At 38.0% G+C, this 20540-nt stretch overlaps 1 protein-coding gene and 2 pseudogenes across 19 annotated transcripts in view; 2 read left to right on the forward strand and 1 right to left on the reverse strand.

Annotated features, from left to right (window-relative positions):
- Positions 1-527: 527 nt before the first annotated feature.
- LOC120081346 (putative UDP-3-O-acyl-N-acetylglucosamine deacetylase 1, mitochondrial) overlaps positions 528-20540 on the forward strand; it is a 33516-nt gene continuing 13503 nt past the window's right edge. For 4 of the 18 annotated variants that reach the window (XR_005482794.2, XR_005482795.2, XM_039036119.2 and 1 more), the window contains exons 1-5: positions 558-759; positions 934-1242; positions 4216-4422; positions 6944-7045; positions 8243-8307. Coding sequence is in view for 14 of the 18 variants with exons in the window: in XM_039036119.2 (XP_038892047.1) it covers positions 700-759; positions 934-1242; positions 4216-4422; positions 6944-7045; positions 8243-8307 (743 nt within the window). In the remaining 4 variants the exon portion in view is untranslated. Of the gene's footprint in view, positions 837-933; positions 1243-4032; positions 4124-4215; positions 4423-6943; positions 7046-8242; positions 8308-20540 lie in introns of all 18 variants that reach the window. The other 14 variants (XM_090315703.1, XM_090315704.1, XR_016530748.1 and 11 more) reach the window with 12 other exon arrangements.
- LOC150035070 (putative transcriptional regulator tpeD) lies at positions 9318-11644 on the reverse strand (annotated as a pseudogene).
- LOC150035071 (uncharacterized) lies at positions 14563-15963 on the forward strand (annotated as a pseudogene). Its single transcript, XR_016530705.1, has 3 exons — positions 14563-14736; positions 14892-15094; positions 15182-15963. The product of XR_016530705.1 is annotated as an uncharacterized LOC150035071 (transcript).

Consider the following 20540-nt stretch of genomic DNA (forward strand, 5'->3'; position numbering starts at 1 on the left):
AAAATAAATGAAGGAATGTCTTAACAAATGAGGTTGCGTGTAACAACAAGAATGTTTGATATATAACCACTCCAACGATTCAACTTTTCTAGAATTTCTCCATTTTAGGAAGAAAAGAGATCACGTAAACTCCAAGTTAGTTGGATGTTGTTGAACCATCTCGTTGACCAGATTGAGGCTGATCTATCTTCTTCTTAATAATAGATTAGATAAAAAATGCAATATAATCATGAACAATATTTAAGCGCATCAAGAAATGCACACATCTTTGTACATTTTGCTCAAATCAAACCCACAAAGTTTAAAAATATTTTAATAAAAGAAATTTACAATGTATATTTTTCATGTCATACCATGGACTTTTTTTTTTTGTATATGGATGATCCATTTTCAATCCCATAAGTAATGACTCAATCTAATATTCTGCTCACATCGTAATTTTTCGTCATCACAACATAGCCGACGAAAGCACGAGAAAGTGAGGATGGGACATCCATAAAAATAAAAATAAAAATAAAAATAAAAATAAAAATAAAAATAAAAATAAAACTCCTTGGTAAATGGGCGGCTCGTGACAGTAGGCGGATGGAATCAGTTCCAATAACGTGGAAACTCCCCTAGCTACCACGTCAACGCCTTTTCTCAGCCGGTTCTTCCTATTTCCCCTCCCTGTTTGACAGTTACCGTCGCCACCGGCCAATGCTCATTCCTACTGCCGTCAACGCCCTCAAATCCTCAAGGTCAATATCTTGGTCGCCGGTACTTTCTCTCTCTCTCGCCGTAGAAATGGTGCTTTTCTTAGAACAAAAGAACTGCTGAAAACAATTGAATGGAAGGTAGTAAAGATGGGAATGTCCATTACCCTATTTGTAGTCTTTATGCTTACTGCTGCGATCATTCTTGGTTGCCGCTTTGCTTCTTTTTGTTGTGTAGACGGGTAGGCTTCAGCAAACCTTGGCGGGATGTCTGGAGCTGAGTGGGATATCTCTGCACTCGGGGAAGGTTTCGAAAGTGAAGTTATGTCCGGAGTTTGCAGGCAGAGGGAGGTATTTTGATTTCAAGTCCAACTTCATTCCTGCATCAATCGATTATGCCGAAGAGTCGCCCCTTTGTACCACGCTTTGTAAGGATGGGTTTAAAATTCGGACAGTTGAGCATTTGCTTTCTGCCATGGAGGCCATGGGGGTCGACAATTGTAGGATCGAGATAGCGAATGAAGATGATGAAGATAGTGAAGTCGAGGTACTTGTGACCGGTACAGTGATCTTTTTTTTTTTTTTTTTTTTAATCATTATTAGCGAAAATCTAGCTTGCGTAATATTAATTTCTCTGGATGCCGGAAACCGTGATAACCTGTTCAGTTCTACTGTCATCTGGTTATATACATTTATACGTACGTATGTTATAAATATTTAAAGAACCAGCTTTCACTAAGGAAAGTGAAATACTAAAGAGGGGTAAGCAAAAGTAGCCCAGCAAAAGGAGCCTCAAAAACCAATTAACTATACAGTAAGGGCTCCGATCCAGAAGAACCAAGTCTAAGGATAGTAGTAGAAATCAGTATTAACAAATACTCGAAGGGAAACATTTAGACTCGACGGGAAATATTTAGGGGGTGTTTGGAGCGCTGAGTTGAATTTTGAAGTTTGAAGTTAATGTGTTGGAGTTCGGAAGTCTATGTTTGAGGTGTAGAATTGTAAGATGGAGATCCTCGATAAATATATGCAAAATGGAGAAAGAGGGTAAGATGGAGTCCCTTGATAAATGTGGGAACTTCAATAGTGATTCAGTGAGACACCATTGAAGTTGAGTTATTTAACACTGGCTTATGAAGTCAGACAAACCTCTTTCTAGGACCTCGCAACATCATTTAAAATTCTCATATTTCTCTCTAGTTAACACCCTTGTACGGTGGCTGAAAATGTATAGGGAAAATGGAGGGTGGAAAAGCACCTTCTCCATTTTAAAGCAACATCTTTGATTTTGAGCCAATTGAACGCCAAAAATTCAAAAAAGAAAGAACGAAAAAAAATCCCAAATCTCATTGGCAAACTGTCAACTAAAAAGGATGTGCTCTAGGTCCTCTGATGTGCCTTTGCAAAGAATGCACCATTGCAGCCCCAACAAGATGGAAGAGTGCCTAAGAATATGATCTACATTGTCAGCTTTCCCCTGCAAAACCTGCTTTATTAAGGACTTGAACATTTCATAATGTGGAAAACAATGGGGAATGGGGATGACAAGGATCACACAAAATGAGGAAGAATGGATGACAAGATAAACCCTCAAAAGGATGAGGATGCGAGACTCAATATATCCCTTCTTCCTGAAGGAACATGGATAGACTCCAACAAAGAAAATAAGGAAGAGACATCCACCGATCTCTATCTAATGAAGGGAGTAAATGATCCCTTCTTTTGCTCATGGATATCTAATGCTAGAAGTTCGAGCAAATAAGGAAGCAGCAGGCTTAGGTTCGTCATTTATTGACTGTTTTTTCGGGCTTAAATGACTTTTTCCTTCTACCAATCCCAGTTCGGCTAACGTGAGGCAATGTATATTGTTTTAAGTAGACCCCAAAAATTAAATGAAGAGGAACCCAAGAAGAAACAAGTGTGGCTGGATAACAACCCTTCGTGGAAGAGAGATGGTTTAATCAAAAGAACAAAGAGGCATCACCCAACGAACCATCCCCTCAAAAGCAAGTGCTCAAACCATCTTGAATAGAGATATTCAAAAACTGATTAAAGAAAGGAAAAGGAAAACCTAAAGAAGTAGCTTTCCAGGGGTTCTTGAATATGCCTTTTGACTCTCAAATAGAAGCCCACAAAAAACAATGAAGGTTGTAATTGCTGAAAATGACTCTATGCCATAAGGCATTAGGCTCCAACTGGAAGTACCATGGTCCATGACCACTTGGCCAACAAGTTCTTGTTGTGAATTCTTAGATTTCCAACACCTAAGCCCCCAAGGTTAATTGGTCTAGAAACCACCTCCCACTTGATAAAGCGGTAGCCCCACCCTCCTTGATACTTTTGCATAGGAAATCTCTCCTAAGCTTCTCCGAACCCATGATAACAGGTAACAACCAAGGGACGATGAGGTGGTGAACTTCCAAAAACTCTACAGTAGCTTTCATAGGAATGGGGAGAAATTGAAAGAAGGCAACCATGTGGTTAATTGGTCAAAAGGTCCAACTATCTATTGAATTGGGCGAATGGTATCAGCAATACCAAGCAAAGGAATCTCTCTTTGCTCACTACATGGGTATGTAGATTCCATCTTGAAAAGTCATCGTTAAGGCAAGTTTTTTTAATTAATAACTAAGCTCAGGTCTGTTATGCCATTTTATGGTCTTTGGATACACATCTTCAAGGAAAAAGTTCTTTTATTTTAGTGAATCAAAGCATGGTGGAAAACATTTGAGCGACTGAGTTTTGAAAGACTTTTAGTGAGCAAAGAGAGGTTCTTAATGGCTGTCTCTCCGGGACTTGGTAACAATATATAATTCATGGAACCCTCCTCTTTCATTTTGGTTTTTTTTTTTTTTGGGGGGGGGGGGGGGGGGGGGAGGGGAGGGAGATCTTAGACTTAGGAAAATCAGGAAGATTATGAATGGAACTATTCCCAAGGAAGTTTTAAGTAGGTCAAGCTCCATCCTTTGGGCCTTTAGCTATAAATTATAATTTTGTTTTGTTGCTCTCTCTCTCTCTCTCTCATGATTAATTTAGTGGGGTTGAAAGTGGAACACTTCTTGAAATTTTCTAGCCTTGGTAATGTTTAATCCCTAGGCATTGGTTCTTTCTTGTACATTCCCTTTTTCATTGATAGTTTAATACTTGGTCTGTTATCCAAAAATTGGCACGTTTCCCCCCCTATTTTAAATATCAATTTTCTAATTTCTGTGTGGAAAGTTAGTATAATAAAATTAAGTCTCTATGTATAATAAATTTGAGCAATTATTTTTTAGCTTGAATATCAATTTTATGTCATACCCTTAGTTGAAGAATGTTGCTGAATATATATATTCAGGTTCCAATTTTTGATGGATCTGCGGGTAGATGGGTGGATGCAATGGGGGAGATTGGTCTTAAGTTGGCTATACATCAGTGTGGCAACTGCTGTATAATAAATTTAAGCAATTATTTTTTAGCTTGAATATCAATTTTATGTCATACCCTTAGTTGAAGAATGTTGCTGAAAATATATATTCAGGTTCCAATTTTTGATGGATCTGCGGGTAAATGGGTGGATGCAATAGGGGAGATTGGTCTTAAGTTGGCTATAGATCAGTGTGGCAACTGCTGTGAGAAAATGGCACCATATGTAAATCAACCTGTCCATGTGTGGAGGAATGATTGTTATCTTGTTGCTTTTCCAGCCTCGGCAGTTCGTATAACGTATGGAATTGACTTTCCTCAGGTACAAACATATTTCTAAGAATGGTTATTTATCGCATGCTGTGTGAATTGACAATGTTGCTCCTCTCTATTTATTTATTTATTTTTGTGTTAATTTCTCTTTGTTAACTGTTAGCATCATATGACAAGAGAAGTTCTTCGGGGAACTTATTTCTGCAATATGTTTGATTCTTTAACATGGCCAGTAAGAGCCTAAATGAGATTAAGAAAGATCCTTTAAAAATGAAAAAGTTTAGAAATGATTACTATATTGCACGTGGAAGTTGTACTGCCAATTTTGGAAGGAGCCTATGCCTGTCGTCATCTAAACTCCCCTGAATTAGTCCGAATTCTTGTGTTACTTAAAAGTGGAAATATATTAAGATCATTCAAGCCGGTCTATATGAAGGTTTTGTGGTTGGCAAAGATAAAATTCAGATCTCCATCCTTCAATTTGTGGATGATACGCTTTTGTTTTATAAGTATGACAGCAGCATGCTTGCAAAACTAAAGCAAACGGTGGAGTTTTTCGAATGGTGTTCAGGGCAGAAGGTAAACTGGGATAAATCAGCCCTTTACGGTATAAATGTGGATGAAAATGAGTTGTTATCCACGGCTGCTTCATTAAATTGTAAGGCAGATCAGCTTCCAATCCTTTACCTTGGGCTGCCTTTAGGTGGATACCCGAAAAAATTATCTTTTTGGCAACTAGTTTTGGACAACCTTCAAGCTAAATTGGACAAATGGAAGCGTTTCAATCTTTCTAGAGGTGGTAGAGTCACATTATGCAAGTCAGTTTTGTCTAACCTCCCAACGCACTTTATGTCCATATTCATATTGCTGGATGGAGTTGCTTCAAAATTGGAGAGAATCACAAGGAACTTCTTTTGGGAAGGGCACAATGGCAGCAAGCTAAATCATTTGGTGAAGTGGGCTTTGGTACAAAAACCTATGACAGATGGAGGCCTCGGCCTTGGTGGATTCAAAACTATGAATTTAGCACTACTTGTAAAATGGGGCTGGAGATTTTTCAAAGAGGAAGCCTCATTTTGGGGGCAAGGTATCAAAAGCATTCATGGCACAGATCCTTTTAATTGGCACACGGCAGGTAGAAGCTTGAGAAGCCCATGGATCAGTATTTCTAAGTCTTGGCTAAAAGTTGAGTCATTGGCCACTTTCAAACTTGGAAATGGCAGTAAAATTGCATTTTGGTTGGACCCTTGGGTGGGAGTGACCGCTTTCAGTTCCTTATTTCCAAATCTCTTCCAAATCACCTTGTTTCCAAATGGCTCGGTTGCTGACCATTGGGACAATGGTTTAGCTGCTTGGTCAATCACCTTTCGTCAATTTCTTAAAGAAGAGGAGATCATCTCTTTTCAAGATTTGCTAGGGGTCATTGCAACAAGGAAAATTTCAGAAGTTGTTGATAGCAAATTATGGTCTATCTCAGCCTCGGGACTCTTTACGGTCAATTCACTTAGAATACACCTTTCCCACTCCTCCCCAATGGATAAAACTCTCTACTCGGCCCTGTGGAAGACTTGCAGCCCGAGAAGAATTAACATTCTAGTCTGGATAATGCTTTGTGGTCAATTGAATGTAGCCTCGGTGTTGCAAAGCAAGCTGGCAGCCAGCTATATCTCTCCTTCAATATGCCCTTTGTGCCTAAATTGGTTAGAAGACTCCCTCCACCTTTTCTTTGTTTGTGCCTATTCAGTTTGGTGTTGGAATAAGTTGCTGTCCTTCTTCAACATTTCATGGTAAGTAATGACTTTAAGGGCAACTTGCTGCAGCTTTTAGTTGGCATAAATCTACACAAATCCAGCAGTTTATTGTGGTTGAATGCAGTCAAGGCTCTGTTGGCTGATCTTTGGTTTGAAAGAAATCAAAGGGTGTTCCATGATAAGGCTCTTGGTTGTCAAGATCGATTCGAATCAGTCCGTCGCCTAGCTTCTTCTTGGTGTATCCTATCCAAGCACTTTAATGCCTACAGTTTATGAGAATTCAATCTCAATTGGAGGGTGTTTGCCTCCCTCCCAAGTGATGGGTTTTAATCTCTTCAGCATCCAGTGGTTTTCTTAGATTTTCATTGATTTTTCAGTCTGTTTATTTAAGTTTTAGCCCCGTTGTTTGTTCCTTTTGGGGAGTGTAATGCTTTCTGCCTTTTTTTTAAACTAGTCTTAGTTTATCTTTAGATATGATGAGGGTGCTAAGGGGGGGTCAACCTAGTTGAGATGCCCGGGTGCGCTAGCTGATCCGTTTGGTATTCGGTTGTTATTTAACTCATTGTATAATCCTCTTTTACTATGGGCTTTTGCTCGATATTCTCTTATATCAATGAATTGTTTCCTTTTCAAAAAATTAAAAGTCAGAGATTGGGCCTCTGTTAATTCTTTTTGCAAAATGTTATTGGCTGCAAGTTTACCGATGACATTAAAATAATAGGTGGAACTAGATTATGCCAATTGCATTCATACTCTTGGTTGAATCTCTTAACTGTCAATTGGAATTGAATGATCTATAAATATTTTCTTACGTGCAAGGTGCCCAACATTGGCTGCCAATGGTTTTCTACTGCCCCTTTGGACAACATGTTCTATGCCGAGCAAATAGCCCCATCAAGAACCTTTTGCATTTACGAGGAGGTTGGTTTAAGTTTGTTAACTAATAATTTTGTTTGGTGAATCTGTTGATATTTTATCATGAAAGAAGTGGTTATTAGCTAAATGATTGTTGGTATGTAACAGACATGTTAGCACATCTATTTAAGGTATAATGGGGGGGCGGGGGGAGACTTTATAATGTTACATGAAGACCAACATGGTAACTTTCAAAAATTAGGAAACAAGCTTGTGGAACAAGGATTTTTCTTTTGGGGGTGGGGCTAAGAATTTACGCATTTTTACTGAAGGAGAAGAATGAGAGCGAAAGAGAAGAGGGGGTCATAAGGTAATCCGAATGGCGGAGGTGAAACCTGACAATTCCACCACCATTACCACCATTGCCAATAGTTCTCAAACCATTTGAATTTTATTCACCCGCTGGATTGTCCTATTTGAGTCTACGCTGATGGGATCTATAGTCTCTTCCATCCTGGAAATCGTTTCTGAAAAATGTCTGTATGTTTTCCCATTCAAGATTAAATTTGGAGTTTGGAGATGTGTAATATTATACAAGAAACTTATTCAGACGCATTTTATTGACCACTAGCCCAATCCAATCCATTGTGTGAAATCTTTATTTGACTCAAAATGAGAAAATGGTGAAAATCAAGTTTAAGAAAATGTTGTTAGGTAATTGATGTAGGGAGAATTAGGTTAATCTTTGGGTAAATCCAGGTTAATTCTTTTTACTCCCCTTTATTTAGTATACTATTTCCCTATAAACAGGGAGTCCACCCCCTTCATGTATGGAATATCTTACATTATTAAAAATATGAGTTAGATTCTTGGGGAATTCTCTTGTTTAGTCTTTAAGCTACACCAATTTGGTATCAAGCTTCCGATTAGACCAAAGTTGGTTGCTGCCAGTGGAACCTCAAAGTTCAGGGACCAAATAAACACAAACTTCAAAGTTTAGAGACCCCACACCCCAAGGAGGAAAAGAAATAGGAAAAGAAGGAAAGAAAGAAGAAAAAAGAAGATGAAAAAGGAAGTCAGAATTTTCTATTGTTGCATCCTGAATCGCTATTAAATATTGAAACAATATTTTCAACTTTTTAGATGCACTGGAGCAAGTTGCTTAGCCTCAAATACTTTCTGGGTCTTTAATACTCAGTATTTCTTAAGAAAAAATATTGCATACAATTTGCATAAATAACAGTATTACTGACTTCCTTGCAGGTAGAGCAAATGCAGAATATGGGACTCATAAAAGGAGGCTCAATAGAAAATGCTTTAGTTTGCAGGTTTGTTGTTTGTTCTTACATCTTCGATCTGCAAGTTCTGGGTTGATTTTAGTGGCTTCTTTTTGATATGATATGTTTGGGTCAGTACCACCGCCTTGCTAAAGACAAATCAATTGTAAAAGTTTGTCCCAGTTTCGACCTGCCTATGAATATAGTGCTGGTGATATATATATATTATGAGAAACAAATGTGTATAAAATTTACAAAAGGAAGGCAGAGGTCCAAATCAATGGAGTTGCAGAAGATTTATCCATTTGGTCGAAGGAGTAGATAGACTATAAGAGCTAGAGAAGGATCAAGGATGTGCATTCACAACAAGAAACAGCAAAAAAAATGATTTGTTGGGGGGGTGGGAACTCTTTTCCTTTACAGAGTCCATTGTTACGTTCCTTTCAAGTGGTCCACAGAAAAGCCTGAGATGTATCCACTAGACTTTTCTGCCATCAGCAAATGGGTGACCGAGGAGTGTGTAAATTAGGAGCTTGTTGATATCACGAGGAAAGATCATAGACCAGTTAAAGGCATGGCTGATTTCCTTCCAAAATCTGTTGGCATAAGAACAAGTGATGGATAGGTGGGTCCTGTGATTCATGGGCTGCTGTATAGATTGCACAATAGTGAGGAAACAAGGCCGTATAAGGTAACCACTGCTGCAGTCTATCATAAGTGTTGATGGCCTATGACCTAATACCTAAGAAGCATGAACACCGACACGCGGCACGGTGACACGCCAATTTTAAAAAAAATAGGACACGACACGTCGGGGACACATTATTTTTTTATATTAAAAAAATTAAATATATGTCGTGAAATAAACATATTGGAAAATATTTCATTAAAAACATCATTAACAACCATACAACCATAGATAAGATGACTAACGGTCCAATATCATAAGTCATAACAAGTTTTAGTAATTAGTTCAACACCACAAAAGTTACAAAACCATAAAATAGAATCAAAGAAGCCAAGCCTTCTACATATTTTCTTCATTCTTGTCCAATGTCCTCTTAACTACTCGAAGCTTCATTCTGATCACCATCATCAGTAAAAACTATAGCTTCCAATTCTGGTTCGTCCAAAGATAAACTAGCTACTTCAAGCATTCCCGCATCTTCAAATGAATCAAATGAATCTCCAGCAATGTCCCACATTTTCGTCTCTCTGAAATATTCAGGAGTTCTTGTTAAAAGACATAGATTGCTATGAATGTACACCAAGTCTTCTGCACGTTGTGGTGTCATCTTGTTCCTTCTCATGGAGTGCACAAATGAATATGTACTCCAATTTCGCTCACAACACGAGGAAGATGAAGGTTGAACAAGTAACTTCATAGCTAGTGACTGTAAAGTTGGAGTAAAGGCATCATGGATGACCCACCAACTCTTTGGAGGCATATTATATCTATCACGTATGGAATCATGTTCAGCAAACTCAAAAGACATTATAGAGAAATTGGAAAATTCAATGTTCACTCTCGTTCGCTCATCCTCTGAACTAAAATATCTCTTGATACACTTCATCTTCTCTCTTGATACTTCTAAGTCTTTATGTGGTGGGACTCGAGTCTTCTCCTCTTCAAACCATTGTGCACTATAATACTTAAATAAAATTATAAAATATACCCAATTTTAGAGTGTGCATAGAAATTGAAAATATAAAATGAAGACCTAAGATGTCTTAGAATACCTCGGATTTAAAGAATGTGCCAAACAATGGAGAGGAGTGTTATTTTTATTCCAATGGTCAATCAAAATTTGATGCACCACTTCATAAAAAGATGAGGATTCATCTGCACACTTTCCTTCATGTCTATAGATTGCCACCTTCACTTTTTCAATCATGGTGTCCCATATATCATATTCCAAATGGAGGCAAGGTTTGTCCGTATCACAATCATTGATCATATCATAAATAGGAGCAGTAAAAGAAAGAATAAAATCAATCTTATCCCACCAAATATCATTAAGTACCAACTCCTTTATACGTCTTGCTTTTACCATATCATCTTCTCTATAGCATCCCCGTTTATCACTGATAACCATTTTTTGCAAGCTACGCTTAATGAGTTTAAATCTTCGAAGCATAATGATGGTAGATGCAAATCGTCTTTCTACTAATGCAAGTAACTTCAAAGACACAAACTTATTGAACATAGTAAGCCTCATGGAATGGTTCATGATAAAGTGCTTGACAAACATAACATCATTAGAAATTTCAGAAATCCAGCTACACTCTACAAATACATGTTGATTACTATCAATATTTCTTGCAACACAAATGTTCTTCAAAGCAAGATTGAAGATATGAACTACACAAGGTGTCCAAACTATGTTGGGGAACTGTGATTCAATAATTTGTCCTGCACCCTTACAATTTGCAGCATTGTCAGTGATTATTTGAATTACATTCTCATGTCCCACCTTATTTATAACTTCTTTCATCAAATTTGTTTTCAAGTATTTGTCTTTAGTCTCGCCTGAGCAATCTACAACTTTAAGATTCATTGGTCCTCCTTCTGTCATTGCCATAAAGTTAATCAATGGTCTCCTCTACGAATTGCTCCATCCATCACTGACAATACTTACCCCCTTCTGAGACCATGTACTTTTCATAGATTGCAACAATCTCTCTATATTTGCCTTTTCTTTTTGGAGAAGAGTTCTCAATTTATTATACCCCAGAGGTAAATAACCCGACAAAGCATTATTTGCAACCAAAGCAACTGCGTTCACATAATGTGGATTTCTAGCCAAGTGAAAAGGCAAACTTGAAGAATAAAATATTCTAGCTATCTCTGAATCCACTTGATCACGAATTGCCAAGTTAAATGACTTCTCCAGTGCATTAACATTTCCTTTCTTTTTCTTTTGTTCCATTGTTGAATAAGAATATGAATAGCTACTTTCCCTTTGAAAAGATTGAGATTCAGTTTGCATATGTCGTGAAGGTGGTAAAGGAACTTGTTTAGTAGCATTCCTTGCAATATGTGCTTTAGCTTTATCTTCTAACTTGACTTTTTTACATACTCCAATGCCAAATCCACTCAATTTTAGTAGATGTGCCCTAACTCTTGTATAAGAACCTTTTCTATTTTCTTGACAAAAATTACATTGCCAAGAAATATTCCCCCCTCCTTCATTCAATCTTTCATTTTTTGTAACATATTGCTATAACGGTTTTGTTTCATCGTTGGTAGTAATTTTTGAATTGATTTCAGTATGACTTGAAGATGATTTTGTCATACTACTTTTAATAAAACAAAAAGAACAAAATAAGATTTAATGGAAAGAAAAAAACACAACTGTTCAAACAAAAATAGTATGTTCAAGAAAGGGAGACGCAAAAAAAAAAAAAAAAAGGGAAGAAACAAACCAAATCACCAGCATGTCTAGGTGTGGAGAAGTCGAAGGTGTGTTTGGTTTGGGCGTGGAGAAGTTGCTGGTGTGTCTGGGTGTGGAGAAGTCGCCGGCGTGGAGGTTTGGGCATGGCGTTTTGGGCGTGAAGGTGTGGCCAGCCGTCGACTGTCAAGTTCGTAACTTGGACGTGGAGAGTCTTGAGATTTTGAGGAGTCAAAAGTGGAATAGTAGACTTTGAGAAATTAAAATAAAAAACATAAGAACCCTAAAAGTTTTAGGCTTGGGCTAATATAAATTTAAGCTTTTGGGCTGGGCTAACTTTTATAAGCTTTCATTGTTTTTTCTTTTAATTTTGTAGAGCCGTGTCCCAGCCGTGTCGGAAATTTAAAAAAATAATAAAATATTTGACACGCTAGCTGGCGTGTCGGACACGTGTCGGCGGTGTGTTGGTGTCGGACAGGTGTCAACATCGACACTTGACCATCTTAGGAGTTTCGGTGCTTTATAGCCTATGACTAAGCTTCCATAGGAAGATTCTGATCTTCTTTGGGTAAAAATCACTCCTTGATGCTTCATGAAGGGGATGTGGGTGGCTGGCAAGTTGTTATCAAGATTATGCATTAAGGATTTTGTTGGAAAAAATCGTTGTTTAGTTTCTATGCCCAATGGTCCTTAGACTGGGATAATTGGACATTGCTAAGGAGATCGATAAGAGTAACCCATTCCTCGATCTCATCATTAGTGAGGTACTCAGATTTCATCTGTTGCCTTGTTCATTCCATGATTATGATGTAATTGGATAGGGATATTTTAGTAAAATCAAGTCAATCTTGGTTAATCCTTGATTAATTATATTTTAATTACCAATTTAGTGTTAATCTCTTTTAGTTATCCTTTTGGGACTCTTGTAATTCTTTATAAATAGAGAGAGTCTCCTTGTATTGGTCACATTCCCATTAATAAAAAGACTCTTGATTTGATTCTTGGAGATTTCTCTCCTTTTAGCATTTAGGCTACATCAAATTGGTATCAGAGTGTCTAATCTGGGCCAAGCTGACTGCCGGTGGTGGAAGTCCGAGAAACTCTTGATGATGCCGATCACAAGAAGGAGTTTCGTGAGTTATGCTTGTTGCCAAACAACACACACCTAACTAGGGGAACCCTTTAAATTCAAGAAAATTGAGAAGAAGCTTGAAGAATCACCCAAAGACGGAGAAGCTTGAAGAATCACCCAAAAACGGAATTTTATAGAAGATCTAATGCATTTTGGGACAGAAATTACTATTCATGCTATGAAGAACAACCAAGAAGGTTCAAAACATGTTCGAGAAAATTTAAGAATCGGTCCTACAACAATTTTGATGAAGAAACTTATTTAAGAACACCCAATTTGTACATCAATCCTGAAGTATTGGAGGAAATGAAGAAGGGAGCCAAGATAATCCAACGTTTGTTGAGAGAGATGACTCAAAACGTGGAGCAACTTTCTGAACATTTGCAAGAACATCAAGAATCCATCCGATGAGGTTGTGAAATTGGGAAAGAAACGAATGGAAAAGAAATCCATTGCAAAGATGAAGACCAACTGAACAAAAAGAAAATCAAATAAATTGTCAATAACAAGCTTAAAAAAATCAATGAGATTAACTCTGAGATTGCATAACATGAGCCGAACGAGGAGGAACAATCGAGTCCACCCCCTCTCCTTGGGAAAACCCTTCTGCCACGAGTCTAACTTTATAAGTCTGTACCTTACCAGCTTGGTCTCGTTTTTTCTTGTAGATCCATTTGCAACCAATGAGTTTTACCCTTTCTGGTTGATCTACAAGATCTCAGACTGAATTGAAGTACATTGACTCCATTTCGAGGTCCATGACTTTTATCCACTGGTCTTTATCCACATCACCCATTGCTTGTTTAAAAGTCAATGGATCCTTTAAGCCATCATAAGGTATGACGACCTGAGTTTCAGTTAAACCCGATAAAGCATCGACACTCCTAAGATGGTCAAGTGTCGGTGTCGGACGTCCGACACCCACACGCCCCAACACGCTGCCGACACGTGTCTGACACACTAGCTGGCGTGTCGAATATTTTATTATTTTTTTAAATTTCCGACACGGGTGGGACACGACTCTGCAAAATTAAAAAGAAAAAACAATGAAAGCTTATAAAAGTTAGCCCAGCCCAAAAGCTTAATTTTATATCAGCCCAAGCCCACAACTTTTAGGGTTATTGTTTTTTTTATTTTAATTTCTCAAAGTCTATTATTCCACTTTGACTCCTCAAAATCTCAAAACTCTCCACGCGCAAGTTACGAACCCGACAGTCGATGACCGGCCACACCTCCACGCCGGCGACTTCTCCACGCCCAGACATGCCGGCAACTTCTCCACGCCCAAACCTCCACGCCCAGACACGTCGGCGACTTCTCCACGCGGCAATTTGGTTTGTTTCTTCCCTTTTTCTCCCTTTCATGACCATACTGTTTTTGTTTGAACAGTTATGTTTTTTTTCTTTCCATTAAATCTTATTTTGTTCTTTTTGTTTAATTTAAAATAGTATGGCAGAATCATCTTCAAGTCATACTGAAATCAATTAAAAAATTACTACCGACGATGAAACAAAACCGTTATGGCAATATGTTACAAAAAATGAAAGATTGAATGAAGAAGGGGGGAATATTTCTTGGCAATGTAATTTTTGTCAAGAAAATAGAAAAGGTTCTTATACAAGAGTTAGGGCACATCTACTAAAATTGAGTGGATTTGGGATTGGAGTATGTAAAAAAGTCACCCTTAAAGATCTTGCTGAAATGCAAAAGTTAGAAGATGAAGCTAAAGCACATATTGCAAGGAATGCTCCTAAACAAGTTCTTTTACTACCTTCATGACATATGGAAACTGAATCTCAATCTTTTGGAACGGGAAGTATGGGTAGCTATTCATATTCTTATTCAACAATGGAACACAAGAAAAGGAAAGGAAATGCTAATGCACTGGAGAAGTCATTTAACTTGGCGATTCGTGATCAAGTGGATTCAGAGATAGCTAAATGTTTTATTTTTCAGGTTTGCCTTTTTGCTTGGCTAGAAATCCATATTATGTGAACGCATTTGCTTTGGTTGCAAATAATGTTTTGTCGGGTTATTTACCACCGGGGTATAATAAATTGAGAACAACTCTTCTCCAAAAAGAAAAAGCAAATATAGAAAGATTGTTGTAATCTGTGAAAAGTACATGGTCTCAGAAGGGGGTAAGTATTGTCAGTGATGGATGGAGCGAAGTGAAGGTGGCAATCTATAGACATGAAAGAAAGCGTGCAGATGAATCCTCATCTTTTTATGAAGTGGTGCATCAAATTTTGATTGACCGTTGGAATAAAAATAACACTCCTCTCCATTGTTTGATACATTCTTTAAATCCGAGGTATTCTAAGACATTTTAGATTTTTATTTTATATTTTCAATTTCTATGCACACTCTAAAGTTGGGAATATTTTATAATTTTATTTAGGTATTATAGTGCACAATGGCTTGAAGAAGACAAGACTCGTGTCCCACCACATAAAGACTTAGAAGTATCAAGAGAGAGGATGAAGTGTATCAAGAGATATTTTAGTTCAGAGGATGAGCGAACAAGAGTGAATATTGAATTTTCCAATTTCTCTACAATGTCTTCAGAGTTTGCTGAACACAATTCCATACGTGATAGATATAATATGCCTCCGAAGAGTTGGTAGGCCATCCATGGTGCCTTTACTCCAACTTTACAGTCACTAGCTATGAAGTTACTTGTTCAACCTTCATCTTCCTCGTGTTGTGAGCGAAATTGGAGTACATATTCATTTGTGTACTCCATGAGAAGGAACAAGATGACACCACAACGTGCAGAAGACTTGGTGTACATTCATAGCAATCTACGTCTTTTAACAAGAACTCCTGAATATTTCATAGAGACGAAAATGTGGGACATTGCTGGAGATTCATTTGATTCATTTGAAGATGCGGGAATGCTTGAAGTAGCTAGTTTATCTTTGGACGAACGAGAATTGGAAGTTGTAGTTTTTACTGATGATGATCAGAATGAAGTTTCGAGTAGTTAAGAGGACATTGGACAAGAATGAAGAAAATATGTAGAAGGCTTGGCTTCTTTGATTCTATTTTGTGGTTTTGTAACTTTTGTGGTGTTGAACTAATTATTAAAACTTGTTATGACTTATGACATTGGACCATTAGTCATCTTATCTATGGTTGTATGGTTGTTAATGATGTTTTTAAATGGAATATTTTCCAATATGTTTATTTCACAACATATATTTAATTTTTCTAATATAAAAAAATAACGTGTCTCCGACGTGTCGTGTCCTACTTTTTTGAAAATTGGCGTGTCGTCGTGTTGCGTGTCGGTGTCCATGCTTCTTAGGTTACACCCATGTACTGGTCAGGCTGTTGCAAAACCCTCCCACTACGTCGAGGCATTCTCAACTCTTGAGAAGGATGTGAAGTACCAGTTCCATCAACAACTCTTGTTGAAGGACCTACTCGATCAACAACTCTTGTTGATCTATCTGTAGTTTCTCTGGTTATCTCACATAATACTAACTTACTGCGAGGTTGTTGATTTTTAATGTGGTCTTCCTCCAGGAATGTTGTATTTGTCGACACAAATACTTTATTTCCTGAGGATCATAAAAGAAACCACTTTTTGTCTTTTTGAGCCTACAAATAGGCATACCTTTGGACGGCGTTCCAACTTCTTTGGATTTTGCACCAACACATGTGCTGGGCATCCTCAAATCCTGAAGTGACGTAAACTACCTTTACGTCCTCTCCATAACTCGTAAGGTGTTTTTGAAACACTTTTTGAGTGAACCATGTTCAATATATACACCGCAGTCCTTACTGCGTGACCCCCAAAAAGAACTTGGCAACTGAGCATAACTTATCATAGAACAAACCAGGTCCAACAGGGTTCTATTTTTCCTTTCTGCAACACTATTTTGTTGAGGTGTGCCAGGTGCTGTGAGTTGTGACTTAATTCTGTGTTCTATATCAAATAGTCCTAGAATTTTAAGTCCATGTACTCACCACTTCGATCTGATTGAAGTGTTTTAAATCTTTTTACCTAATTGGTTTTCAACCTCTGCCTTATATTCTTTGAACTTTTCAAGTGTATCAGAATTATGATGCATTATGTAAATGTAGCCATACCTTGAATAATCATCGATGAAGCTGATGAAATATTCATACCCTTCTCTTGCTTTAACATTCATCGGACCACAAAGATCTGAATGTACTAGCTCTAAGGGTTCTTTGGCTCTAAAACTTTTTCCAGTAAAAGATCTTTTGGTCATCTTACCCTCAAGACAAGATTCACATGGCAGTAAAGAGCTATCTTCTAACTGATTTAGAAGTCCACTCTTAACTAATCTCCCAATCCTATTAGATTAATGTGACCTAGTCTTAGGTGCCAAAGATGGGTATTAGGAGAATCTTTTCTTTTCTTTTGATGAGTTTCAACCGTTCTAAACATTTCTATATTCAAAATAGCTTTTACCTCAGTCGGTTTTAACACATATAAGTTATTATCTAGATTTACAGAACATACTATATTACTTCTTGAGATAATGAACATTTCATTATATTCAAAAGAAACTTTGTAATTTTATTCTAGCAAACATGAGACAGAAATTAAATTCCTTTTCAAAGAAGGAATGGAATAAACATTTTCAAGTAAAATGTGTCTCCAACAAATAACTTTATATCTCCCACTGCTTAAGTCGAAACAAGCTCTCCAGTCCTACCTTAAAGATTGCTTTGCCTTCTGTAAGTTGTCTCCAGGAACTAGTTTCCTGAGCAACAGTACATATATGATTAGCTGCTTATGAATCCATTATTTAGGTTAACTTATCATTTTTCACCAAGCATGTCTCAATGACAAGTAAATCATATTTTACTTTGTTGTACCTTCTGGTCAGTAACAGAATTGGGAGATAGAGGATATTCCTCTGTTAAAACATAGTTTAAATCATCAACTACTAGTATATTCAATTTCCATGTTAATTTACCGTTAAAAGTGTCGGAAGCGAGTAAATTTGAAGAATTCAACCTGCTGAAATTATAAACAAATTCTAATTAGTGAATTGCTTCTAAACCCAATCAAATTTTAGCAAAGTAATAATGTACCCAAATTTCATTATTTTATTTGCAACGATATTATAGTGAGTCAGAATAAGTACTACCGAAGGGCAGTCAAATACTCCTTCACTAAAGCAAGACATTCTTGACTAAATACTATCTCTAGAATAACTCATATTCCGATAGTTATTGGAAAAGAAGTTCACGACCTATAGGCATTCTACCTCCACGCGGCATTGTTCCGTCAGGCTTTCGCCCCTCATCCTTCAGAGACTACGAGTGTAATAGGAGCATCCGTCGACAAAGATTTCAATTCTTCCATGTTTCAGCAGTAGTAAAAATGTGAGCGGTGATTGGGATTGGATTGATGATAAAATAGAATCCTGGGTCTCGAACAGTGATTCGATTGATGATAAAGAAAGAGAATTCTTGGTACTCAAGTCCAAACCATTAGGACCCCTTAGTGGTTCTAACCAAGGAGCACGCAGATCCCAAAAAAGCATAGTCTCTCCCCCAAAAATGACTTCTTCGGTCGGAGAACGCATTAGATATTTACCTAAACCAGTAGGTTCTTGATCCATGATCCTGAACCGATCTTACCTGGGATCGCAAATCCCAAGTTTGTCTATGAAGAGCAGATCTAATTATAATAGTGTCTATAATTGATTTTCAAATTTTTAACATACTTATTTTGGATGAGCCGAGCTAATAGGATGAACTAAATGCGTTCTGCATTATGAACTATGTATCACGCATATCGTTTTCGGTCAAGAACTTACTAATACTTAGTAATTCTGTAAGTGTAACCCTCAATTTTTAGATCTCAGAGATTAGCGGCCCCAACGATGCTACCGAATTGGAGAGTCAAAGTTGGGACACGACCTAAGAAATCCTATCCATTTCTGGAGTTTGAGTTGTTCCGAGTCCTATGTTACAACCCACCGAGGGGATAGTCGTGGTTAGCAACTAGCTAATGCCGACTTAAAGACGACAAGCAGGTGCAACATAGGAATCTCACGGTCCAAACCAACGGAAGAAACCGCAAGACACGTTGACACACATCCTTCACCCACTTACTATGAATTACTTTCCCTATTCACCTTGCTATTGACCCATGCAATCACTTTCCGAATGGAGGTCACTTCCAAGGTGACACGAAATGTTGCACGGATCTCACAGTGGAACTTTTAGGGACGTGAGAGCTAAGAACAACATATCCTCTATGTTATTAATCTCCCACTGAAGTGTCCTATTTGTTTTTGGGTAAATTTAGGAATGTTCCGGCTAATTAAACAACGTAAGTCTATGTAGTTTATCCAAGTATAACGTTTATAATTAGATTTAACCTACGATGTCTAGGCGAAAAACCAATTTTAATACTTCACACTGTTCACGTGTGTTCATAAAACCGGTTAACAATGCTCAATTATTTGGCTATAATCCCAAGGTAGGAGGTGTTCCGTAGACCATCAACTTAAGTACCCTAGCCTTAGACATGATTATATACCGGTTGAGTTTGTAACCATATTTTACAAGTCTCGAATCGCCTCCGAACACTTTGAACTAGCCCGAACCACTTGAAAAACGCTTGAACTGGCCTTCAAAACTTCAAAACCGCCCAAAAACTGCCAAAAACCGGTCAAAACTAGTCAAACTAGTCGAATTGGATCGGTCCAGACCATCTGGATCGACTGAGCCACCAAACCAGGCACGCGGGTCAGACAGAACAACGGGTTGGACAGGTGGCTTGGGCTGGCGTGGGATGACTTGCGAAGCTGAACGTAGATGTGGGCCAGAACGAACGACTTGGGCCGTTGCGCACTGGGCTTCAACACGGAGCGGACGAACTGGGCTGGGTCGCGTATGCTAGGGCCGTCAATGTGGAGCTGGGCCTGGAGCGTCGAATGGGTTGGGTTGCGGGCGAGTCGCCGGGTCTAGGATAGCCACACGCATTAGCTTTGCCTCACGGGTTGGATCATCGGTCCGGGTCGGGTCGTGGGTCGTGAATCGGGTCTGGGGAGTCAATTTGGGTCTATGAGCAATTTTGCACCAACTTGATGTTGTCCACTTTGCTGGAACCGAGCAATTATAGCCTAAAAATAGCTCTAATGATTAGCAAATTTACAGACCCTTCACGACATATTAAAGTCCATAAAACACCGGGCAATTATAATAATTATCACAACCCAAGAGAGAAAAATGATGCCAAAACGGAAATTATCCATTTTAGCACACACAACTATTCATCTCATGAATCAATAGCCACCATATGCAAAAATTAACCAAAATTGAGTACTTTAAGCATGCTTTGATACCAATTGATGGAACGAACACATGTACAATGGAAGAAAAACGATAGGTTAATTACAAAGGATAAGCAGCAATTAAATAAAGTAAAAGGAAGGGAAAAAAAAATACAACCTTTGTAGTCCCAAAGCTTCTCCAAATTAGCTCCAATCTTCTCACGAACGGTTCGTAGACCACCAGAGGGTCTTCCCGACTATTTTCTGGCCTTAGGACGGGATGGTGGGATTCGGTGAATGACTAATTTGGAGAGGAAAAAACTAAGTCTTTGAGAGAAAATTGTTATGACATTATCACATAATCTCATTAAATTCCACTATGGCCAAGAGGTTTTAGGATCAAGAAACTTTTCCTTTTAAATACCATTACACGCAAAACATGCAACTTTGAGTTTGATGAGAATTTGACACTAAAAAATCCACTAACTCAAA

Source organism: Benincasa hispida, chromosome 7 (genome assembly GCF_027475165.1).
Source record: "Benincasa hispida cultivar pf3 chromosome 7, pf3_genome.v1.1, whole genome shotgun sequence".
Taxonomy (NCBI): domain Eukaryota; kingdom Viridiplantae; phylum Streptophyta; class Magnoliopsida; order Cucurbitales; family Cucurbitaceae; genus Benincasa; species Benincasa hispida.